This window comes from Aotus nancymaae, unplaced genomic scaffold (genome assembly GCF_030222135.1).
Source record: "Aotus nancymaae isolate 86718 unplaced genomic scaffold, 86718_ANA_hifiasm-v0.15.2.pri h1tg000029l, whole genome shotgun sequence".
Taxonomy (NCBI): domain Eukaryota; kingdom Metazoa; phylum Chordata; class Mammalia; order Primates; family Aotidae; genus Aotus; species Aotus nancymaae.
The window spans coordinates 18,455,316-18,481,498 of record NW_026988442.1 but is presented as its reverse complement, the minus strand read 5'-3'; the positions used below and the strand labels follow the sequence as shown (position 1 = coordinate 18,481,498).

Below are 26,183 nucleotides of genomic sequence, written 5' to 3'. Positions count from 1 at the left end.
TAAATTTTAAAGGATTTTTTTAAAACAAAAAAGACTCTAAAATGTGGTAAGAAATCAGTCTTGTGTATTCTGTACATCTGTGTCCTCCATTCTGTCTTCATTTACTGCTACAGGAAACTGATGCCACGGCTGGCCACAGTTGAACAAAGACATCAGAAGGCCAGTTAGTCTCTTCGCCGCAGAAGCCCCCAAGTGAACCTGCTTCTGAAGGGCAGTTCTCAGTGTCCTTTAACTTTGTTCTCCCCAGGAGAAATCCATTTTGCTGCCAAATGTGACCAGCAGACTTGGGCGGACACACCTAGCACAATCACAGTCCTGTCATGCTGCCAACGTGGCCCAAGGCATGGTGTGCAGGGCAGTGTCCCTGGAGGGCCTGGGCTACGCCTGCTCGCCAGCACCACCTCCACCAGCAGCAGAACCCTTGCTGGACGCCTGGGCATCTGAGGAGCGGGAGGCCTGCTTTGGCAGGCGGATGGGGACATAGATGTTGGAAGCACAGTGCTCCTTGAGGTACTCTCCTCCCTTTTCTTCATATTCTTTCCTGGTGATCCAAACTTCATTGTCATCTAGGTGGTCCAAGGCCCAGTCACGAGCCCCATACCAGGCATCCAGTACAGGGTTTGATGCAAGTTGAACCTGAAACACAAAAATGATTCACCAGGATGCCTCCACCAGGGCTCCAGCTGTGAACGTTCGCCTGGCTCAGCTATAGCCCCCAGCATTTTATTCCCAGAAATATACACATAGGTGGGCCCAGTGCACTCCAAGACAGTTCAGGGCTAGTCCCACACCCTGTAAACAAAGCTGAGCTGGAATGTCAGACTCTCCAGAACAGACGGTTTACAAACAAAAGACCTGCCACTCGAAGAGGGACCGTGGCCCAGCCTCCTGCTGCACGATGCTGTCAACCACAAGCTGTCAGGGAGAGGTGAAGTGGAGACCCATGACCTGGGGAAAAGGCCTTCCTAGCCCTGCTCCCCACTCTGAGCAGAGGGAAACAGGCTGCTGCAAGGCAGCTCTAGCCCGGGTAGCAAAACAGCCTCAGGAGAAATGACAGCAGAGAGGGGTGACCTGGTCATTCTCGGTGAGGCTGCCAGCGCTTAGTTTCCCCTGCTTCTCATTGGAGTTGGGCTGGGGATCAGCAGCTCTGAGAGGGCCCTTGGCTAGGCTGACCTGATCATTATGGTAACACTCTGCAGCTCCCATTGGGCCTCCTGTGTTCTGGAGTTACCTGCCTCACATCCTACCTCCCTCTCACCTCCCCACTCCAAAACAATCCCATGAGTTCCAGGTTGGAATGGTGATTTCAGAACTTTCGGGAGTGAAGGGCATAGGCAGTAACGGTGGAATCAGCATGCACAAACCGAGATGGGAAAGTGCAGGCTCAGGAGTCTAGCTGCTGGGCTCGCCATGCAGGCAAAGGGCCTGTGAATGAGGACCTCGTCACTAGGATAACCAGAGGCCCCACCCCCTGGCTTAGAGGGACTTACAGCATAAGTATAAGGCATATGGTAGATGCTGCCTAGTGGGGTATTCAATAAAGGGTAGCTGTCATTACTAACAAAAAATGCAGCAAGATAGATGGTTAATAGACTATACAGCCATGAAAAGGATGCTCTAGAAATGTACCTATTGATATAGAAAAACTCAATAATTTGAAAGTGAAAAAAATACAGGTTACAAAATAAGCTATCAACAATCTATTTTTGGTTAAAACCATACACGAGATGAAAGCAACCAGACAGCATACAAAGAACATTGCTTGCAGAGGATGAAACTACAGTTTTCTTGGTTTTCATTTTGGTTTGAATTGTCTGATATTTTTATGATGTTTAAGAATGTTCTGCTGTTTAAGAAAAAACAGAAACTTAAAAGAAAGTTGTAAATTTCTCTTCCTTCTAATGATCATGGAGGGCCTTAGGTGGTTGGTATGTTTGAGCCATTGCTGAATACATAATCTAAAATTGGAACATCAGGGCTTAGTGATGGTGTGACACACTGATTGTGACACACTCATTACATGAGCAATGTGAAAGAGGGCAGAAACAGGAGGGGAGAGGGGAGCTGTGGCTGGTCCAGGTGAGACCAGAACAGCAAAAGACAAGGCTGGGAAAAGCTCTGGCTGGTAGCAGCATTCCTACAACGAACACTCACAGAGTAATTTGGAAATTACCAAGAAATAGATCTTGAAAATCCTCTACAATTTTTTCTCCACTATTTCTTCATAAGTTGCCGCTGCCAGCATGACCCAGCCCCATGTTCACACACCCTGCTCTCACCTCTTGGCTTCAGCGCTGCAGCTGTCTCCTGCTCCCCCTCCTCTTCCTCCACCTCCTTCTTAGACTCATGGGTGTCCTAAGGCTCTTAAATGCTAGTGTTCTTTAGGGGTTCATCCTTAACATCACCTACCCTCCCAAAGAGTGCCCGGAGCACATTTATGCTTGTGGTGGGTGGGAGGGTGTGAATCTACCCTCTTGCCTTCCCCACCAAGCACTCACCTAGCTAACTGTGGCCATCTCTCCCTGTGTGTCCACTGGAAACTCAACCCACCCGGAAACAGAATGTACAATCCTCTCCCTTAAGCCTGTCCTTCCTCTCACTATTCCTCATCCAGTTACTCTCTTATTCAGCAAACTAGTTGCTCCACCTAGAACTTGGGAGTTGTCTTAGGTCCCACTTCCCTCATCAGATCCAACTTACTACTAAGCTCTGACAATTTCACTGCCTTAGCCTCTTTCACATCAACTCCCTCTCTTCCTCTCCCTCTGCCACTGCTGTCATAGTTCCTGCATAGCTACCAAGTGACACTGAGCCAAGGGCTTAGAACACATTTCACAAGACAGTGGCTGTCTCTTCCCTAACAGAGGTGGATCTTGTGAACAGAAGGAAGGACAGGGAAGGCTTTCTGGAGGAAGTGATTTCCAGGAAACCAGCCACTGAGAGGGTTGGATAAGCTAGAAAGAGTACTCTATGCAAAAGGAGCCAGCATGTGCAAAGGCCCTGAGGCAGGAAAACATGGCAGCTCTGGAAAACTAATAGTAGTTAGCTGTGGCTGAAGTACAGGGTGGAGGGGGAAATGATGAGAGAACCCTGGACAGTTCTTCAAGGTCAGAACACAAGGGACCCTGGAAACCCTGGCGAGTACAGTGAGGACTTCCTCCTAGAGGCTGGGAAGCTGCCTCCTGGTCTGCTTCCAATATTTCTCCTAATACTCTATCTTGCACATCAGTGTCAAATATATCTTACTAAAACGTAAATCAGATCACATGACTTCCCTGCTTAGAATCCTTTATGGTTCATCACTGTGGCCTAAAGACACGAGCTGTGCAGAAGAGTTAACAGGACCAGCCTACTGTGACCTTAGAAAGGCACACTTACAAGTGTGGGCCTTGGCAGGCATCTGGGAACTTGAATTTTGGAAGGGTTCCCACCATCACCTGATAAGAGTGGGTCAGTACGCCCATTCATACAAATAATATGGTTTATGCCAAACACATGATTCCCTTCTGTGAGCTTGGAATTTGGGTCTACTCCAAGCAGGGGGTACCTATGTGATCCAGCCCCCCAAATACAAATCCTAGGCACTTCGTCTCCTACAAGCTTCCCTGGTTGGCAACACCTAATGTGCTATTACAACGCGCTGCTGGAGAAATTATGTCCTGTGTGACTCCACAGGGAGAGGCCTCGGATGCTTACAACTGGTTGCTCCCAGATTTCCCCCGGGCACCTTGTCTCTCTGCTGATTTCCCATAGTAAGTCACAGCTATAAATGTGATTACATACTGAGTCCTGTGAATCCTCCCAGAGAATCATCCTGCCTGGAACGGTCTTAGGAACCCTCAGCACAACAGCTAGGGTCTGAGAGTTTATTATGTGCAGGCCCGTTGTTAGGCGCTTGACGTACACCAGTACACCGAATCCCAGCAACAGATACTGATTACCCACTTCCTATCACTGAGAAAGCCAAAGTTTAGCACAATTCAGTAACGGTGGTGATGGAGTCACGACCAAATCCCAGAGATGCCCCCCTGAATGTACACTACATCATGCAGCAGACGAGACCATGGCCAAGCTCCTTAGTAGGATGCACAGGTTCTGTGCACTCTGCACAGTGTGGGCTTTGCTGACCTCTCGACCTCACCCACCTCCACTTCTCTTTATCGGCCACTCCAGCAACACTCAGCTACTTCTCACTCCCTCAACAAGCTTCTGGACCTGTGCCCTTGCTCATGCTAGTCCTTCTGTCTGGGATGCTCTCTCCAATGTACCCCATGCCCCACACCTTCTACATGGCAAATGCTTATTCATCCTGAGAAGATCCAGATCCATGGAGCCTTCTTCTCTGAAAGCCAATGGAGACTGCCAGGTGCCCATGCCTGTACGTCCCTTACGCTCCAATTTGCCTGGCTCCTGCCGCTCAGATAGCAAGGTCCTTGCAGCCAGGTGCTATGTTCAGGACATCCCCATAGTGCCTGGTACATGATGGGAGCTCATCAGACCATGTTTCTTGGTAATCAGGGAGTTGGTAGATAAATTGTGGGGCATTCACACCAGTAATAAAGATAGTCTTTTAGAAGAATAATGACATGGGAAAATGTACATGACAGGTTCAGTTCAGCTTACAAAGCAGTACACACTCACATGTGTAGAAAATGCAAGATGCACAAGCTGTGCCTCTAGAGCCAGGGGACTGTGTAGGGAGAAAGGCTTATTCTTGATGTACATTCTCTTTGGTACTCTTAGAATTATATGCATGTCTTCACCTTCCAATTTAAAGAAACCACAAATAGTATATAAAACATGATTCCCATTTTGCTTGAAAAATTAAACATAGACTTAAGACTAGAAGTCACAAAAATGTTAACAGTGGATATTTCTGCATGATGGAGTTACAAAATAATTTACGCTTTATTACTTTTACAAACAGAAAACTGGTAATGCTGTTTTCAAAATACCTGGCTACCCAAACAATCAGTACCTGAAAAGAAGACTGGAAGGGTCTCATCTCCAACAGCTCCTTCTCCATTCTGGCTTTCATCCCAGGATACATCGTGTTCCCGCCAGTGAGGAAAACGTTCTGAACCAGCATTTCCTGAATGTCTTTTGGGTACCTAGGAAAGAAAACGACTCCTGATATAGTCCCTTAACTCGAATCAGAACGAAATGCGGATGCAGAAATGTAAGCTCTCAGTACAAAACAGAATCTACACAAAAAGCTAAAAAAAAAAAAAAAAAGAAACAAAACTTTCATTTTTCATTTGCGTCTCTACAGAATGCCAGCCCAATGTTTCCAAACAGCCAGTCAAAACCATAATTTGAATGGTCAACTTACTTTCTTAACACGATTAGAATTTTTATACCTTTATAATAAATTTTTTTAAAAATAAACTTTATTGAGGATAAATTTACAAACATTTTGATAAAGGCTAACAAATTTATACATTCCACTAACTATCACTACAATCAGGACACAAAACATTTCCATTATTCACAAAAGCCATGCCTCCCTTTTGAGGGCCCATCTATCTATCTGTGCTTTCTTTTTATCTTTTTTAATAACAGCTTTATCTAACACATATTTGATCACTTTCCCAACCACTGTTAAGACAAAGCTCAAAGCCACTCAAACAAAGTACCTGCAGCGGCTTTTTTTCCTTGCTAGGTACAAGTTTCCCTGCTGTTTTAGCCAAGACAGCCAGAGCACTACAAAATTCTATTCCCTACTTGCTCAACTTGAATTATCAAACTCACACTGCAGAAAAATGCCCACACAAATGGGTAAAATGCCTGCATTCTTATGGAAATGTAAACTCTTAAATAAGTAAAATGCCTGCAAGGAGGGAAAAAAACTTTTATTAGCTCTGCAATATTTTTAGGGTGATTTAAAATCGCTAGTTTTTTTCTTTTATACTTTTAGAATTAGAACAAAGTAGACACTTGGCATTCAAAAATCACTAGTCTTTAATAATGTGAAGGTTTACATAGAAACCAGGGTGCATGTTACCAGGTTGTTCAAACTTAAAAGACACTCTTAAAGCTCCTCAAGTCTACCCAGCATTTACAGGTTCAGAAAACAACTACAGAGCCCCAGTGAGGTGCCAGCCTGGTGATAAGATGTTAAGGGAAATCTATCTGAGCATAGCAAATCAATGAAAAGAAGAGTGAGATGCATTTTCAAGTGCCTGACCATCAAATCTACCATTCAATGCAAAAATCCGAGGAAATGGTTCAGGAAACATAAGGAAAAGCAGATTCACTGTCTCACCTGTCCAGAATGTACTGCAGAGTCTCTGCAATCCCAGCCTGCTCTTCTCCTATGAGAGATGGCTGGAAAATAATTTCTGGAGCTCGAATTCTTTCTGTCCCAACAAACAGCTGGTGATATGCTGCCAAGTTAAACACGGGCTTTAAAAACCCAAGGTTTAAAAGATATTTTTAGGCCAAATGACAAACATTCCAGTTGCTAGTTTCCTCAAACTGCATTTCTTATCCCAAGTTTCTGTCCTTTGTTAATGCCAGGATAGCCTCTCCCAACTCTCTCCGCTTGCTAATTCAATTTCCTACCTTCTTTCAACCTGTGTATTATAAACATGTACATGTTTCCATCATGAAATGGTCCCTGAGTTGCAGGGAGAGACTTCGCGGAGAGCAGTAAAAGGCCCAGCCTACAGGACAAGTCTCCTGCTCAGCACCTTGCTTAGTCTCCCATCCCTGCATGTAAGCTCTCTCCCAGGTGGGCCTCAGACTCAGGACAGTTTATCTGGTTGTCATTGTAGTGACAGAAACATACACTCCAAAGAGGATTACGTGTACTGGCATTGGCTTAAACATAAATGAAACCACACAAGCCAGTCTTCAGATCTCAAGTTCCCAATTACTTTCCCAAATGTTTCTGCTGGGTGGATTGTTTCTCACAGATTCACAGATCTTGGCGCTGGAACCAATCAATCAATCACTGGGAGAAAAAAAAATCCCTGACTTCAGATGTTTTAAGTATTGGTACCCAATTTTCTAAAAAAATTAAAACAGGTTTTTCTCTTTTTAAAAGTCCTAAAGAAACAGACTAGCCCAGTCATTTATGTCAACACCTTCAAAGAATAAGCATGTTCTGGGTTGTGAGAGTCAAACCTGGACAGTGGTGACCGGCTTCTCCACTCCAGGTGTTTCCTCTGAAAACAAGGGATCAAAATCATTCATGCTTTCCACATCTTCCAAAGACGGTTCCAGCTGCTCCAGGTCAGGGGTCTAAGAGAAGAAGAGAAGCAGCAAAATGAAACAGAACCTGTACCTCCAGCAGGCCTCAGTTCTATCATTTTGGTGCCATGAAAAAGAACTGGGATCTTGCCCAATGTTCTAAAACCTTATATAAAAACTATGAAAATTTTTCTAAGCTATTTTTAAAAAAGCACACATGAACATGAAGACTAAAAAGCCAGGAATGGGCTTTGCTTTGATCTCCTACCTTTCCTACTTTATACAAGCCTCACCAACCCCCGCCTTCTCTAAAGCCTTCTGATGGTGCCAGCTCATGGCTGGCCCCGTGGAAGACTTGCTGCTTGCATGAGTCACACCACCACACACGCGACTCTGAGAGAAGGGTGTGACAGCTGCTATCCTACAAGGCAGCTAGACTACAAGCAAAGTTAAAGGAGCCTCTTAATAATTTATAAATACATCTGCCGGCCAGGAGCAGTGGCTCATGCCTCTAATCCCAGCACTTTGGGAGGCAGAGGCAAACAGGCTGCTTGAGCCCAGGAGTTCAAGACCAGTGTGGGCAACATGGTGAAATCCCATCTCCACAGAAAATACAAACATTAGCTGGGTGTGGTGGTGTGCACCTGTGGTCCCAGCTACGTGGGAAGCTGAAGTGGGAGATCACTTGAGCCTGGGAGGTTGAGGCTACCGTGAGCCATGATCATGCCGCTGCACTCCAGCCTGGGTGAAAGAGCAAGACATTGGCTCAGAAATATAAATAAATATATGTGGCAACACTAATGAGCTCAACAATCTGTTCCTTAGTAGGTCCTGTTGGGCTGGGAATGGGACTAGAGGCTCCAAGGCAGCAGAGTGCTTCCTATCTGTGGAGTCCTGCAGAACAAGTTCTGCTCTATGACCACAATGAACTTGGGTGGGGTCTAGACATGCTGGCACCATTCCCGAAAGAGGAATCAGGGCACTTTTAATTTTAACCTGTACAAAATAAGTTAGGGATGGTGCTGGTTCTGAAAGACGTCTTTAGCCATCTGTCACTGGACTCAGTGGTGAGAAGTTCCAGGTAGAAATATTTAGTTGCACCCCAAAGAGGAATGCTGTAACAATGACAGCTGCTGCAGAATGGACTGTCTTATGAGGTAGTGTCTTGGGAGGGTTCAAGCGGAGTGCAACCAATAGCCAAGTATGCCTGAGAGGAGACTGCACCACTGAGTATGCATTCTGAGTCTCTCCTTACTCTCGGAATTTATGAAGTATGTAAATTACCAACATAATTCAGAGGACTTAAATATACTTCTCTAGAACCTACTCATATATACTGCAAATGTAAACTGGCATTCAAATAAGGCAATACCCCTCAACACCCCACACACATCCACACACCAAAAGTCATGAGGCAAATATGGCATGCAAGATGGGTGACAATGTACTTGAAATTCTTTTCAGTATAGATGATTCTACAATATTTGAGGGGGATTTTCCAGGCCTGAGGATAAAGCCTGGAAAGGAAAGCGAATGTCTCTTCATGAGAGGCTTGTGTACAGGAGAGGGGGCTGGTTTGCAGAGGTAATTTGAGGAGGAAAGAAGATGGGTTGTGTGACAAGAATCTAAAGAACCTTGCTCTCAGGGAAGGAAGCAAAAGCCGTCCCTGCCAATACTAAATGAGACACAGAGGGGAGGGACACCTGCTATCTGCACAATCCTCACTGCAGATATTTATTACTGTATTTGATGGGTGAGGAAGCTGTGGTTCAGAGAGGTGAAGTAACTTGCCCAAGGTCACATCATACTAGCAGGCAGTGGCCACGTGGGAGGAGGCAGAACTGCTCAGTTCCAAAGTCTCTGTTCTGCCTTAAGCTGCAGTTTTAGAAATCATGAGGCTAAGACAACTGGGGCATTAGGAATATGGAAAAGATCTAGCCTAAGGTCAGAATAGGTAATATAAGAGATGAATGAAAGATTTTACATGCAGCAGCAAGACCAGCTGAAGGCAATGGCAGGCTCCTCTGTCCAAGCAAGGACAGCAGAGAAGGAGTAAAGGAACATTCCCTTGCGTCTGCAGTTTGTGATCCGGAAGACTCTCAGCTCCCCTGACAAGAAAGGAGCCCTACCACAGGAGTGTCTGTGTCTATTCTGGCTTGGCACCAAACCCAGCTCTTCAGGAATGACCCCGAAGGGGTTCCAGGAGAGGACTGGAAATTGATCATCAAAGTTCTTTTTCATTTGGTGTTTTGTCATCTGAGACAAGGAGGCAAGATTGCATTAACAGAAAGTGGTCAGGCTCTGGAGTCACATTGATCCAGCTCAGAATGGCAACCAAAGGTATATTAAGGATCACAGTGAACCAGGCATAGTGGCTCATGCCAATAATCCCAGCACTTTGGGAGGCCGAGGCAGGCAGATCACAAGGTCAGGAGATCGAGATCATCCTGGCTAACATGGTGAAACCCCGTCTCTACTAAAAATACAAAAAATTAGCTGGGCATGGCAGCAGGCACCTGTAATCCCAACTATTTGGGAGGCTGAGGCAGGAGAATCATTTGAACCTGGGAGGCGGAGGTTGCAGTGAGCCACAATCCTGCCACTGCACTCCACTCTGGTGACAGAGACTCCATCTCAAAAAAAAAAAAAAGGTCACAGTGGCAGAATTGGGAAAAGTATACTCTGAGCCGCTTCTCCATCTATGTGTAAGTGGGACACACAGTTAGGGCAGCGGTGGGTGAGAAAAGAACAACTAACTCTTTCCTCTTCCCTTTTAAATACACACTCAATTTGGACCCTTAAATAATTCCGTTGTATTACTAGGTTGAAGACAAAGATGTCATCTGTGTATTTAAAATAACTACAGACAAAACCTGTAACCTGTGATTCCCCAAGTAACAGGTGAAAACAAGCACTGGGCTCCACTGGGGTCCTTCCTCTCTACACCCCACATTTTTACCCTATTCTTCGTCTTCATCCTAACCTCCACTCTGGCCTTCCGCAATCCAAGTGATGACCTTTCCTGTGGATTCACATGCCCTTCTCTACTTGGCCTGGAATCCAATCACTTTTGCCACCATCCCTCCTTGACCTCTATCTGCTTCTGTTATACCCAACCAACAAGCCTGCAGTCTAAAGGATGCCTCCCCATACTCTTTCCACTTGGGCTCTGGAGCAGATATTTTTAAAAGAAGGTCACAACAGTAACTTCTATCCCACACACTTTTCTGTAATGTGACCTTGACACTCCCTGTAAAGAGGTGGGTCTTTCTTTCCTCCCCTTGAGTCTCTGTGGGGAATTGTGAGGACTACAACAAACAAAGTATGTGCAAATGATGTCATGTGACTTCTGAGGTAAGGTCCTAAAAGGTCATGCAGCTTTCTTATCATCTCTTGAAACATTCACTCTCTGGCTGCTCTCTTGGGAAGCTCCCTCTTGGAAGCCAGTGGCCATGCTGGGAGGAGTCCAAGGCATACGAAGAGGCCATGTGTGGGTGCTTGAGTCAAGAGTCCCCCATAAACCCAGCCCTTGAGTCCTCCCAGCCCAGATACCAGACAGGTAAGTGAAAAAACCTCCACCTGATTCCAGTCCCTCACTGTTTTAAGTCTTCCCAGCAGTGGCTCCAGGCACCTTGAAGCAGAGATCCCTGCTGTATCCTCTCTAAATTCCTCTCCTATGAAACCTGTGAGCACAATAAAATGGTGGTTGTTTTATGCTGCTAAGTTTGGAGTGGTTTTTGTAGCAATAGAAAAGTTAAATACGCTCCAGGGGGGCAGGAGTGCAGAAAGCCCCAGGTGCTATTTAGGCAATTCTGTGGTTACTTTTCAGCTTCTTTGTGCCTGCCCTTTCCCACAGTCCCTTTCCACAATCCCCTTTCTAATACCAACCCTGGAAATCTTAAAAGATCACCTCAGTTGCTTCAAAAACTGAACTTCCCTCTTAATTCTTCATTCTACTTCCTTATCTATTTTCTTGTCCTTGAGAGCATGTTTCAAGGTTCTAGCAGGGGAGCGCAGCTACTCGCATGCCCTTGACCAAAGAGTGGTCCTCCTCTATTGGCGATGGTCATTCTCTTTGATCAAGTGTGCAGTTTTGGGAGGGATGCACATGAAGTGGTGAGGACAGAAGGGGACACCTGCCTAGCCAGACAGATCAGTTGAATCAACCCTGCCAATCATCACAGCCAGATCACCCTCATGTCCTATTTTCTTATCCTTTCTTTTTTTTTGAGACAGAGTCTCGCTCGGTCGCCCAGGCTAGAATGCAGTGGCATGACCTCAGCTCACTGCAACCTCTGCCTCCCAAGTTCAAGCGATTCTCCTGCCTCAGTCTCCTGAATATCTAGGATTACAGAAGCGCGCCACCACACCCAACTAATTTTTGTATTTTTAGTAGAGATGGGGTTTCACCATGTTGGTCAGGCTGGTCTCGAACTCCTGACCTCGTGAGTTGCTCACCTTGGCCTCCCAAAGTGCTGGGATTACAGGAGTGAGCCACCACACCTGGTCTTTTCTTATCCTTTCAAGCCTTCCTTGTTTCAAAAAATAATCTGTCATCCTAGGTTAAGCTGACCATTCAAGCTCTTAGCTCTCCCATCAATTCTTTTGGCCTCCTTTATCTCAACTGCTTTTTCTCAATCTCTGTCCTGGCTTTTCTTCTGTCACCTAACTCTCAAGTGGTGGCATTCTCCAGGCATTTTTCTTTTCTCCCTCCCCATTGACTCTGTCCTCGCATAGCTCCACCTGATGTCCCCTAGAGTCCTGAAAAACTCCAACTGATGTCCCACAGAGATTTTAAAGATAAGGGGCTCAGGGCCAGGCACAGTGACTCGTGCCTGTAATCCCTGCACTCTGAAAGGCAAAAGTGGGAGGCTTGCTTGAAGCCAGTTCAAGAACAGCCTGGGCAACACAAGGAGCCCTGTCTCTATAACAAATTAAAAAGCAAAAAATTAAGCTGGGTACAGTGGCTCATGCTTGTAATCCCAGCACTTTGGGAGGCTGAGGCAGGCAGATCACTTGAGGCCAAGAGATTGAGACCAGCTGGCCAACACAGTGAAACCCTGTCTCTACTAAAACTATTTAAGAAATTAGTAGGGCATGGTGGTGGGCACCTACAATCCCAGCCACTTGGGAGGCTGAGGCAGGAGAATCGCTTGAACCCAGGAGGCAGAGGTTGCAGTGAGCCGAGATCAAGCCATTGCAATCCAGCCTGGGCAACAAGAGCAAAACTCTGTCTCAAAAAAAAAAAAAAAAAAATTAGCTGGGCATGGTGGTGCATACCTGTAGTCCTAGCTACTAGGGAGGTTGAGGTGGGAGGATAAATTGAGCCCAGGAGTTTGAAGTTATGGTGAGCCATCATCGCACCATGGACTCTATCCTGGGCAAGAGTAAGATCCAATCTCTCTCCTTTTTTTTTTTTTTTGAGACGGGGTCTCGCTATTTTGCCCAGGCTGGAGCGCAGTTGTTATTCACAGGCGCGATCCCACTACTGATCAGCACAGGAGTTTTGACCTGCTCCGTTTCCGACCTGGGCTGGTTCACCCCTCCTTAGGCAATCTGGTGGTCCCCCACTCCTGGGAGGTCACCACACTGATGCCGAACTTAGTGCAGACACCCAGCTGGCATAGCGCACTACAGCCCAGAACTCCTGGGCTCAAGCGATCCTCCCACCTCAGCCTCCTGAGTAGCTGGGACTACAGGCATGCACCACTGTGCCCGGCAAGATCCAATCTCTCTTTTTTTTTTTTTTTTTTTTTTTTTTTTTGAGACGGAGTTTCGCTCTTGATACCCAGGCTGGAGCGCAATGGCGCGATCTCGGCTCACCGCAATCTCCGCTTCCTGGGTTCAGGCAATTCTCCTGCCTCAGCCTCCTGAGTAGCTGGGATTACAGGCACGCGCCACTGTGCCCAGCTAATTTTTTGTTTTAGTAGAGACGGGGTTTCACCATGTTGACCAGGATGGTCTCGATCTCTTGACCTCGTGATCCACCCGCCTCGGCCTCCCAAAGTGCTGGGATTACAGGCTTGAGCCACCGCGCCCGGCCAAGATCCAATCTCTTAAAAAAAAAAATGGTGTGCAAAACTGAGCTAATTTTATCTTCCCAAACTTGGTCAAAGGCACTACCATCTACCTACTGCCTTTCAATACAGCCTAAGAGTTGCAAGAGTGGAATCTGGAATTGAACGGCTTGTGTTTGAATCTGACCAGCACTACTTCTAGTTACGTGACCTCACTCCAAATCCTTCCTTGTCTGTAAAAGGGGGATAACAATAGCAGATACATGCTGACTTGTATACCTACCCTAACCCTAACCAGAAGGACACCTGTGTAAGTGCTCAGCAAGGGGTCGGCACATGCCACATGCTCTATCATCAACAGTCACTGCTACTCTTGTCACCTTGGCTTGTAAATAGCAGCAAGATCTTGGGATCCTACATCTCAAGTGTCTCCTTCTCCACCCTCCATCCCCACGGCTGCTGACACATTTCAGGTCCACACTGGCTCTCTTCTGTAAAAACAACACTTTTTGTTTTGTTTTCCCACCTGCAGCCTCCCCGCTCCCCCTTCAACCCATCATGCTAACTGCTGCCAATTAGTTTCCCAAAACAAAACCTCATCGTCTTGTTACCCTTGCTCAACATCCCTGGAAGGCTCTGGGTGTCTGAAGGATGATATGCAGGCTCATAAGCCTGATGAGTAAAGATCTTAATAGTCACCTCCACTTCATCGCCCACCACAGCCTTTCTTGTTCACACTCCATATACCGGCATGTGTGGTTCTTTCCACCTAAAATGTCCTTCCCTCCTCCTTTGCTACCTACTGAAATCAAATAATCTTCCTTTTTTTTTTTTAAGACAGGGTCTCATTCTGTTGCCCAGGCTGGAATGCAGTGGCACAACCATGGCTCACTGCAGCCTCGAACTCCTCTCAAGCAGCTGGAACTACAGATGCATGCCCAGTTAATTAAAAAAAAATTTTTTTAGAGATGGGAGTCTATGTGGCTCAGGGGTTGGTCTCAAACTCCTGGGTTTAAGTGATTCTCCCTCCTTAGCCTCTCAGTGTTGGGATTACAGATGTGAGCCACTGTGCCCAGCCCAAATAATCTTTTGCCCCGCCCAAATAATCTTTAAAGGGCCATCTGAAACATTATCCTTTCTCCAAAATACCAAATGTGTATTCTCACACACATTTACCACCACACCAGCTAAGCATGGTGCTATAGCCCTCGTTTTTTGTTTTTGAGGTACCCAGGAAGGCAGGAATTGTATCTTAATCACCTCTGCATCCCTGGTATACTATGCCTGGCACTGAGTGTGGGCCCCTGGGATATACCCTCAAATTTCCCTGGAATAGAGATGATTGTAAAGTTTTGGGTTCCAAGAGGTGTCTTCAGCTGCCAAAAAAAAAAAAAAATCAATATTCACCTTCACCTAGCTTCATTCCAAAGCATACCATCTTAAGGTAACTTCTTAGCTTCACAAAAATTATTAAAAGGATATTTACTTATCCCAATTCATATGATTCACAGAGAGGAACGAAGCTGTTAATTTCAACACAGAGAACAGGCATCCAACAGAGAATAGCTTTCTCTGCCACAGCTGGCTTCTCCTCCGCTAGAGTTTGCCAGGGTCTCCAAGTCTTATGTGGTGTTCAGAAGTACTATTATGACTGTTCTTTTGGAAGTGCATGGAATGACAGTTTGCCAAGGCCTATCACAGAAGATGTAGCATGGTTCCCTAAAACAGCCTTGAGCGGAATAAGAAGCAGCAGAGGCCAACCCTGATCTTGGCTAATAAAGCCAGAGAACTTTCTATATTTGACCCATTGTGTTTTCCAACAAATGACGATGCTCAAACACTGTGTTCTCCCCCTCCTACCCTCTTATGCTGTGCTTGTAGCTATGAAAAGCAAGCATCTTCTGGTTTAAATGCTTCATTTGAATGCTAACAAAACCTGCTCCTTCACAACATACTCACAGGAATAACTGCAGAATAACAAGGGCCAGAATAGATTGGCCTATAAGAAAAAATAGATTTTTGGTACCACTATAAGTAAAATTCCAGCTGTATTAATTCAATTCAGCCATTATTGCTTAAGTGGAATTTCAATATGAATTTTGGTTCACATATATCCATTCAATTCATTCTAAATGAATTACATTGTTAGAAAATACTTTTTGAAAGGTAGAACTGGCTAGCCAGGGTCATGGTCAAATCTATCCCATAAATGTGACCGTAATTGACTTTAATCATTAAGAATGACCCTAAAATGCTGACTAACCATTAACGCTTTGGTGACTGATCATCATTTTTTTTTTTTTCGGAGACGGAGTCTCACTCTGTCACCCAGGCTGGAGTACAATGGTGCAATCCCAGCTCACTACAACATCCACCTCCCCGGTTCAAGCAATTCTCCTGCCTCAGCCTCCTGAGTAGCTGGGACTATAGGCGCCTGTCATCACACCTGGCTCATTTTTGTATTTTTAGTAGAGACAGGGTTTCACCATATTGGCCAGGCTGGTCTAGAATTCCTGACCTCAGATGATCTGCCCACCTCAGTCTCCCAAAATGCTGGGATTACAGGTGTGAGCCGCCGTGCCTAGCCCGACTGATCATCAAATTTGTGCATATAGAAAAATCTTTTGAAGTCCAACATTTCAAAATCCCCCAACTCAAGGAGATTTAAATGTGTGTGCCAGAGCCTAAAATGAAGTAGGTGCCTACTAAGTATCTGCTGCAAGAATGGAGGAATGGGTGGTGAATCACAGCATGTAACAAATGCAGACAAATGAACAAAGAAAAGGAAAAACTAGTTTCCCACTGCTGAAGAATCATATCTTCACAGCCGCTTTTTATTTTTTTTTCTCTTCTGAAATCTGAAATCCCTCGCCTGCATGTGGCTTAGTGGTACTGCTTTGGTATAAAGAAGAGTATGTCCTGCTAACATGTCATGCATGATAAAAACTAAATATGGATGAATAAATAACAAACAGCATGGTTCTGAATTTCAGTAAACAAAAGCTCAAATCTGAAATAAAGACCTGAAAACCAAGAGTAGCAAAATGGAAAAGGCACACTGATTCAACTGAGGATGCCATGTTGGAAGAAGATGGTAAAGGCCCCTTCTACACAAGATCTTAGTGATCCAGCAAGGTGTATCTCATAAGCCTATCTCAGGATCTACTCTATAGAGCATACACTCATGTACTGTACTCACATAATCTATAGCCTGTCAATGAGACGTAGAGAATGCAATGGTGAGAGCAGAAACTATGAGCGAGCCTCCAGCTGGTAGCCCATCATTGCAAAAGCAAGCTTCCTTCTGAGCCAAAGGCAGCTCTGATATCACTGATGAGCACCATGCTACACCCAGCATCAAATGGCACTGACTTGGGTTTTTCCAAAGTATCGTTTTTTTCTAAAAGGATAGGTAATCAACAGCTGAATCAAAGTTGATTTAAAAACAAAAACAAAAAAACAAGAGGATAATCTGGTTTATCCTGCCTAAAACATGTCTCAAGGCAATGAATAAGTTACCTTGTTTTGGAATCCTAGGCATGACTGATCTAGAAACAGTATGTACACTTACTAACTTTTTGTTCCAGTTCGAAAGGAAGGAGACTCAACTGGTGACTTCTGGACTGAGGAGTGACCCTCAGGCTGCCCCTCTACCATACAGGCGCTAGCTTAGCGCTCTAAGCTCTTTGCTAGGGTCTCAGCTCTTTTGGCCAGATTGACACTTATTAACAGCCAGTATGGTGGTTCAAACCTGTAATCCCAGTGCTTTGGGAGGCTGAGGTGAAAGGTTCACTTGAGGCCAGGAGATTGAGACCAGCCTGGATAACATGTTAAGACCCCACCTCTACAAAAAATTTTAAAAATGACTTGGGCATGGTGGTGCTCACCTGTAGTCCTAGCTACGTAGGAGGCTGAGATGGGAGGATCCACTTAAGCCCAGGAATTTGAGTTACACTGAGCTATGATCATGTAACTGCATGTCAACTGGGCAACAAAGTGAGACCCCGTCTCAAACAAACAAAAACACTTATTATTATTATTTTTTGAGACAGAGTTTCACTCTTGTTACCCAGACCAGTGTGCAGTGGCGTGATCTCAGGTCACTGCAACCTCTACCTCCCGGCTTCAAGCAATTCTCCTGCCTTAGCCTCCCAAGTAGCTGGGATTATAGGCATGTGCCACCACACCTGGCTAATTTTGTATTTTTAGTAGAGACAAGGTTTCGCCATGTTGGCCAGGCTGGTCTCAAACTCCTGACCTCAGGTGATCCACCCACCTCGGCCTCCCAAAGTGCTGGGATTACAAGCATGAACCGACATGACCGGCTTCAAAAACACTTCTTAACAGTGCACTGGTGAGGAAACAGAAGAGAGACAAGGAGAAAATCAAAGAGCTTATTCAAAGGGTCTTAGGAACTAATAAAAGGCTGATCTTAAGGCAATCTATAAATGTATTACTGAGTATAACTACCAGCTGCTGTAAAAAATTCATAAATCATGTATGAAAACATGATCCCTGTACTTAGGGAAAATCAAGATGGAAAGGAGGTAAGTGAACAATCAACCATAATATATTTAATAAAACACGAGAAGAAAATTAAAGGATGTGTATCACTGCCACTGACTATCAGTGGAGCTGGTTTAGGTTCAAGACAGCACCACAGGTTTGGTGGGTGAATGTTCTTTCTATGTTAAATGCACTTTCTGCTCTCAGGGGTCGGGGATCTACAGGGTGAAATCCCTTCTGGTAAAACTTCAGTGGGTACAAGGTCAGTGCCATCTCTGCCACCACCATGTCCCCTCTGCTCTCTTCTCCTCCTGACTCTGGGCACAACCCCTTTGATGTCAGCCTTCTTCAGGACACTCCTTCCCTCAAGGAGGGCTGCTCCTTCCAAGGCCCTCAGTTACCTCTGGCTTGCTGTCTACCACATCCACCTCGAGGTTGACTTCTGCTTGGAGGATTTTCTGCTTAGCCTGTTCCACTGCGGCACTGAGCTTCTGTATGTAGGACTGCAGTTCTTCTGGGGAGTCCATATTCAGCTCTATCAGAGCTTTGTGAAACTGATCCATCTGGCCATCCTCTAGAAGTTCCTGAAAACGGAGCAGTCACAAACAGGAAGGAAAGTAGCTTCAAAGCCAAACAGAGAAAACTACAGCTGGAGAGGGCTTCCAGAGCTCCCCTGGCCTACCCTGCACAGGGTCACACCTCCAGCTCCCTCCAGTTTCCCACAGCCTTCTCTAGGCTAGCACTGCATCACAGTTCCAGCAACATCTGATTAAGTAAAACTGATTAGGTGGTGATGGATGTCTAAAAGGTTGTTACCTTTTTTTAGGGGGGGGGGGGGCATGTGGAAGAAAATAGGAAAGTTACTAAGAGGAGACATAAAAGGAGGCTTCTGGGATGCTGATAATGCTGTTTCTCGACCTGACAGCAGACACATGGGTGAGTTTCACTTTGAAAATCCATCAAGATGAAACATAAAGATTTGTGCATTTTGCATCATGTATGCTACACTAAAATTAAAAAGTTTTAAAAAAAATGGAGTTTATAAGGTGAAAATAAATAACGCTGGAGTCCACAGCTCTTTCAGAAACAGCTGCTTCTAAACTGTATTCTATGCTGATGATTTCCCTGGACTCCTTCCTGACCCCAAAGGTGACAAACAGTCAAAGCATCTTAAGGCCAAGGAAAAATACACGAGAGTCTACTGAGACCATCTCGTTGACACAGCTGGGTGTCTGCTATTACCTGCACGTACAGCAGTCGGTCCAGCCGCTCCTGATCCAGCTGCAGCTTCTCCTCTCGCCTCCGGGCATTGAGCTCCTGCAGCCGCCGCAATTGCTGCTGCCGCCTTTCTTGTTTCTCCTCAGAGGTCAGAGTGCTGCCCAGGAGCTTGCTGGAAAATGGGAGCTGCATCTTGTGGACATTATTCTCATAATAATCAGGACACCGCCATTTGTGTAATTCTTCAAAGAAACAATTTGAAAGTTAGGAAATGGAAACACTATTAACACAACAATTAAAGTCAATACCAGCACTCCAGATATAGGCCAAATGGAGAAAATACACTCCACCCAATCCCTGAATCCACTCAATCAACTAAAAGCAGCTGTCTAACTTGGACATAACGCCAGCAGGCCCATTCTAAAAGAACTGCTAAGTAAAGTTCTTCAGATAGAAACAACACCAGAAGGAAGCCTGGAACATCAGGAATGAAGGAAGAGCAACAGAAATGATCAAAATCTGGTTAAACATAACAGACTAATCTCCTTACGAGTTCTTTAAAACCCATTTGGCAACTGAAAGTAAAAATCACGACACTGTCTGATGTGTTTCCAATGTATATAGATGAAATAAATAAGACAACTCTAAGATAAACAGGGCAAAATAAAGGAGCCTGTACAGTGCTAACCCCATTGCCACGTTCCCCTTCAAGTGGTAAATACAGATTCTAAGTAGACTATGAAAAGTTGTGTTTATTGTAAGCTCTAGAGCAACCACTAAAAACTACAGTAAAAAGGTACAGTAAAAAACACAACAGATAAAATACTTAAAAAAAGAAAAAAAAACCTCAAATAACCTAAAAGGAGGCAGCAGAGAGAAACAGAGGAACAATAAACAGAAGGAACAAAAATGAATAATAAAATTGTGAACCTAAACCCAAGCATACAAATAATTAAGTGCATTATAAATGGGTTTAACTTAACAATTAAACAAGAGGTTGACTGAATAGATTTTTTTTTAAATGATACAACTACTAAGAAACTCACTTTGATATAATGATATAGGTAGGTTAAAAGTAAAAGGACAGAAAGATATGCCATGCAAGCACGTGACCCAGCAATCTATTTACTCTGGAGAAATGAAAACAAGTTCACCCAAATGCTTATACATGAACACTTACAGTAGCTCTACGTACAACCACCAAAAACTGGGAACAACCCAAATGATCCTTAATGGCGAATGGATAAACAAGCTGCAGCACATCCATTCAATGAACACAATCTCCCCAGTAAACAGGAACAAACTACTGACACACTCAACAACTTGGATGAATCTCAAAGGCATGATGTTGAGTAAAATGGAAAACTTTCAAAAGGTACATACTGTTTGATTCCATTTACGTGACATTTTGAAAAGATAAAACTATAAAAGAAGTGAGGGGAAGACTGCCTGGGCTTGGGATGGAGACAGAATATGATTATAAAGAGACAGCATGAGGAAATTTGGGGGGATAATGGAACCGTTCTGTATCCTGATTGTGGTGTTGGTTACATAGATGTATATTTGTTAAAATTCATAGAATTTTACAAGAAAAAGTTGACTGACAAAAGAGTCAATACCATAGCACCTGGAGAACAAGGAAGTGAGAGCACGGAGAGCTGTGTGCTTCAGCTGTGTCTTCTGGCCTCTAATTCTCGGGACTAAGTGTTCTTATCAATTATTTATTTCTGTATCTGTCTCCTCAACTTCTTTTTATCCCAGGAATAACAGGTGCCTAATAAATGCTTTTTAAAGTTAATTAAGACACAGCTCTTAACATATGAAATGTATACTTAAAAATGGTTAAAATGGCAAATTATTTTACGTGGCTTTCTTTCTTTTTTTTTTTTGAGATGGAGTCTCACTCCGTCGCCAGGCTGGAGTACAGTGGCGCAATCTCCGCTCTCTGCAACCTCCAACTCCCTGGTTCAAGCGATTCTCCTGCCTCAGCCTACCAAGTAGCTGGGATTACAGGCACATGCCACCACATCCAGCAAATTTTTGTATTATTAATACAGATGGGGTTTCACAATGTTGGCCAGGATGGTCTCGATCTCCTGACCTCATGATCCACCCACCTCAGCCTCCCAAACTGCTGGGACTACAGGCATGAGCCACTGCACCCAGCTGTTATGTGGTTTTCACCACAATTAAAAAAAAAAAAAAAAGATGCAGCTTTTGCCCTTCAGGAGTTCATTATTGGTCAGCTAGAGTCAGCACCTTCAATGACAACAAGCAAATCCATTCTTGGAACAGAGTTGTATTCACAGTGACATTGTCCACAGTCCTTTGGTTTTATAGGAACTATTAAAATTCATGAGGAAGATATTTTCATCACATTCATGTGACAAGACAATAGTAACTAAAACTCATACTTTAATTTGAAGTAAAACACAACCAAAAGTTCAAGACAAGCTTGAAAACAGAAAGAGGTGTTTCTGGGGCACAGCTGTTATGCTAATTGTATAATAAAACAATTTCAATTGTTTTCTAATTTAAAATATTTTTAAGCCGGGCGCAGTGGCTCACGCCTGTAATCCCAGCACTTTGGGAGGCCGAGGCGGGTGGATCACGAGGTCAAGAGATCAAGACCATCCTGGTCAACAAGGTGAAACCCCATCTCTACTAAAAATACAAAAAATTAGCTGGACATGGTGGCGTGTGCCTGTAATCCCAGCTACTCAGGAGGCTGACGCAGGAGAATTGCCTGAACCCAGGAGGCGGAGGTTGCGGTGAGCCGAGATCGCGCCATTGCACTCCCTGGGTAACAGGAGTGAAACTCCGTCTCAAAAAATATATATATATATATTTTTAGTCTGATATGTTCTGCTCACTCTTAAAACTTAAATGTTTACTATCTGGAAAAAGTTGAAAGTTGTACAATCCCAAGATGTATATTACAGGCAAGTTATAAAAGCTACCATTTGTGAAGGGAACCTATATAACTAAGCTATTCAGTTTACTGAGTAGTTTAAGAAAAGAAATACAAAAAGGGAAGGGGTGCTTAAAAAGTGGACAGGCAAAGAATCATGCTGGCAGTAATTTAAGGAATACCCCAAAGTAGACAACCCAAAAGCTGCAGGTAGACATCCTCTTCGTTACCTTCTACATAATCCTCAGCGATGTAGCTGTGCTCATGCAGAATCTCCTCCATGCGGCTGAGGGTGATGGCTGCCAGGTGCCCAGGATACTTCAGCTGGAGGAGACGCTGGAGGTAACCAGCTGTTTGGCTTCCTCCAAGATTGATGCGCTTGCAGTTTTTAGCATCTAATCTATAACCAAGCAGTAGAAAACAGCACTGAAATTTCTGGCAATGTGAAGGACAGAGTACGGAGCATTTTGAGAGAAACAAGATAATTTAAGGCAGAAAGAGAAGAAAGAGACCAGCAGGAGAAACACAAAACCTGACAGTTGGAAAGAAGGGACGTTAACGTTCCCTTGGTGCAACCTCTTATCTAGGCAGGAATTCCCAGTTCACCATAGTCACGTGGCCATCTAATAGGAAGAAGATGCACTCCAAAGTCGGATCTTAATGAGTCTCATCACATATTTCTCAAACTGTAGTCCTGGGACCAAGTATCCCAGAATCAGCTGGGGGGAAATGTTGAACATGCCAATTCACAGGACACAACTGCTCTGGCATGGGCCTAGGAATCTGCATTTTAACAAGCTCCCTAGGTGACTGGCATGGGCCAGAGTTTCAGAAGCCCTCTCCTAAACACTCCATATCTACTGATGCAAACACATTAAGTAACCAAACGCATCCTGGTATATTGTAAAAAAACCAGCGTAATTTTACTTTTCTAATGTGAGAAATTAAGAGTGGCAGAGCACTAGGCACCGGCTGGAGGGAACTAAAATATGGCTGCTGTATCATACCTCACCAGCAGATGCCGGCATACAACAGGATATGATTCACTGAAAATTTCCCAGCCTTCAGGTAAAATAATTTTCTCTCAGTGTAACATAAAAATAACATGTTACTTTTTATTTCTGCATATTATGTTTACATAAAATAGAGAACTCCATACATCAGGAGTGTTTGGTAATGCCTAAGAATTACTGTTTCCTTCACAGATTTTCACAGAAACTTCATAAGACATTCAATGGGATTTGTCTTTATATGTTCAGTCTGCTTTACAGTTTACAAAGTGCTATTACCTACCTTATCTCATTTCATTCTCAGGGTAACCCTGAGAAATCAGTTTTTCCCAATTTTACACGTCAGGAAATGAAGTGAGGAAGTTAAGTAGCAGCAGAGCTGCAAACCCAGGCATTCAGCTCCAAAGGCTAGGTCTCTATGACATGTGAGAAACCTTCTCAGGAAAGCACAGTGCTGGCCTAGGCTCTTAGCAGACAGTGAAAGCTCTACGATAAAGTGGGAACAAACTTTTAAATATAACATAAACTACCCTTGCCTTGTATTCAACTTGAAAATATTTAATAAGGGCCCATTATGTGCCAGGCACTGTACCTCAAAGTTCTAAACAACAGTGATTAAAGACCTTTAAATTGGCTGGGTGCAGTGGCTCACCCCTGTAATCCCAGCACTTGCAGAGGCCAAGGAGGGCAGATCACTTGAGGTCAGGAGTTTGAGACCAGCCTGACCAACATGGTGAAACCCCATCTCTACTAAAAATACAAAAAAAAATTAGCCAGGCATGGTGGTGAGTGCCTGTAGTCCCAGCTACTCGGGAGGCTGAGGCAGGAGAATTGATTCAATCCAGGAAGCAGAGGTTGCAGTGAGCCGAGATCATGCCACTGCACTCCAGCCTGGGTGACAGAGCAAGACTCTGTCTCAAAAAAAAAAAAAAAAAAGAAGTGACTCCAGAACACAAAGATGTTTTTCATTTAAAGTTATTCAAGGCCAGGGGCAGTGGTTCACACCTGTAATCCCCATACTTTGGGAGGCTGAAGTGGGTGGATCACAAGATCAGACAATTGAGACCACCCTGATCAACACAGTGAAACCTCGTCTGTACTAAAAATACAAAAATTAGCTGGACTACATGCCTGTAGTCCCAGCTATTCAGGAGGCTGAGGCAGTAGAATCACTTGAATCCAGAGGCAGGGGCTGCAGTGAGCTGAGAACGAGACACTGTACTCCAGCCTGGGCAACAGAGTGAGAATGTCTCAGAAAAAAAAAAGTTATTCAAAACACTTCTATTGAATGCCTACCACCTGCAGATACCATGTTAGCTATCTCCCCATAAGTCACAATTATAAAATTATAGAATTATGGATGTGGAACTAAGAGATTATCCACCCCAACTCCCTCCAGAAGGTCACAAAGGACAGAAATAGGGGCAAAGGGACTTACCCATAGTCACACAGTGAGGTAGTTGAAAGCTAAGCCCAACGGCTCAGTTCATAGGCTAGGACTTGCTCTTTCTACTCTGCCATTAAAGCACACACTAAATAAATGTTTCCTGAATGCTTCTCAAAATAGCACTCAAATGCCACAAATGCAACTCACCTCCCCTCTAAGATGGGTAAAATATGCGTACACTGGTATCCAGATGAAATGATGAGCCCACTGCACATCGAGTTCCTTGGCTTATTGTAGTAGAAACTGAACAGACTGTCTATTCCATAGGCAACCTTGGGAATCCTGTAGCACTCAAAAAGAAGCTCGGACATCATTTGCCGTGAATACAGTGGGTTGCACACAGCTTCTGTCAAAACTATGGGATGATCAACGCAGCCCTACTTTGAAAGGACAAATAGATAAGGGGTAACAGAATACTCTTTTTGAAGCATAAAAGAACTCAAAATCCTTATTGCAGGGCTGAATTTGCTTTTGTTCTCTTAATCAAAAACCTGATCAGAGGCAACTGTAAAACTCTCATCTCATTTTTACTGGAAAATACAAAAGTAGAGTCAATTTAAATTATTAAGTCAAGGTCCCATCCAAACTGTCAGCAAATCACGTTGGCTCCATCTTCCAAGTATCTCTCGAATCCAACTGCTTCTAACCACATTCCCTGCTACCTGCCTCGTTTAAGTCACCATCATCCCTCACCTGGGTTATCGCAATAGCCTCCTAACTTGTCCCTGTTTCCACCCCATGACCCATGACAGTTCATTCTGCATACAGCAGTCATAGTGAGCCTTCTGAAACATAATTCAGGTCTTTTCTCAGCTCAATGCCCTGCCATGGCTCCCCATTTCACTCAGAGTAAAAGCCTATAGGGTGTGTGACTTGCCTCTCCACTTCCTCTCTGACATCCTCTTCTAGGTAGTACTCTCTCCCTCACACAGGCAGCCTTGCAATTAGGATTAGGGCACACTCCTGCCTCAGGACCTATTCACTGGCTGTTACCTCTGCCTGGACTGCTTTTCCTTCAGATATTCACATGGCTTGCTACCTGAATCACGTCCTTTAAGTCCTTGCTCAAACATCACCTTCGCCATGAGTCCTACTCAGACCATTTTATCGAAAAAAATGTAACCCCCTCCTGTCCTATCTTAGCATAGAATCTACTACTTAATTCTGTTTACTGTCTGCGTTTTCATACTAGAATATCTTTCCATAATATTAATCGCTCCATAAGCACAGGAAGTTTTGTGTGTTCACAGATGTACTCCAAATGCCTAAAAAGTGCCTGACACAAAGTAAGTGCTCAATACATATTTGTTAATAAACGAGCTTCTTAAACGAGCATATATGCCCAAATGTATGCTCCAAGATACAAGGAGCAGCCTTTTATTCGCTGCTATACCTCCAGCGCCTAGTATCCGATCCACTAAAAGACAATCGGAACTACTGAAGTGACTGTTACCTCAAGCCCAACCCAGCCCACTCCGCCCTTCACCTGTGAGGAGACACCCAGGTGCTGGAAACTGTAGTCCAGCAGCAGCTCCTGAAGCTCCAGGTTGACTGGCACGTTGCGGTCGAAGGGCGAGCGCAGCATCCAGCGCAGTGGCTCCAGGCTGCCCAGGGCGTTGCCCACCTGCGGGCCCGCCCCGCCCCGTGCCCCTCCACGACCGCGGGCGCACACCGCGCGGAACTGCAGGCGCGGCTCGGGACCTGGGTCCTGCCCAGGACACGCCCAGCCAGCGCGGACTTGGAACGACCCGTTATCCAGCACCAGCGGTACCGGCAGTGGCCCGTGTGCCACCGGGCCGGCCTCCAGCACCGGGTCGGGTGCCGCCCGGGCGTCGCGGAACGGGAACACGTTCGCCGCCATTTTGGAGCGCGCGCCCAGC

General features: G+C 44.8%; 1 protein-coding gene across 1 annotated transcript; it reads right to left on the bottom strand.

Moving 5' to 3' along the window:
- On the bottom strand, positions 1–26,183 carry ACTR5 (actin related protein 5). Its single transcript, XM_012455022.3, has 9 exons — positions 25,790–26,183; positions 24,451–24,680; positions 22,077–22,246; positions 18,960–19,177; positions 18,119–18,301; positions 7,129–7,245; positions 6,266–6,405; positions 4,979–5,111; positions 1–636 (listed from the first exon to the last, which is right to left on the bottom strand). Exons 1-9 carry the CDS (start codon positions 26,162–26,164, stop codon positions 379–381), a joined length of 1,824 nt encoding a protein of 607 aa, XP_012310445.1. The 5' UTR covers positions 26,165–26,183; the 3' UTR covers positions 1–378.

What these genes read in the sequence shown, in the direction of transcription:
- ACTR5 (XM_012455022.3), bottom strand. Translation starts at nt 26,164, where the DNA reads ATGGCGGCGAACGTGTTCCCGTTCCGCGACGCCCGGGCGGCACCCGAC. An exon ending in TTACCCATCTTAGAGGGGAG is followed by an intron (nt 22,247 to 24,450) that starts GTGAGTTGCATT and finishes GCTTGGTTATAG; the next exon opens with ATTAGATGCTAAAAACTGCA. An exon ending in ACCGACTGCTGTACGTGCAG is followed by an intron (nt 18,302 to 18,959) that starts GTAATAGCAGAC and finishes CTCCGTTTTCAG; the next exon opens with GAACTTCTAGAGGATGGCCA.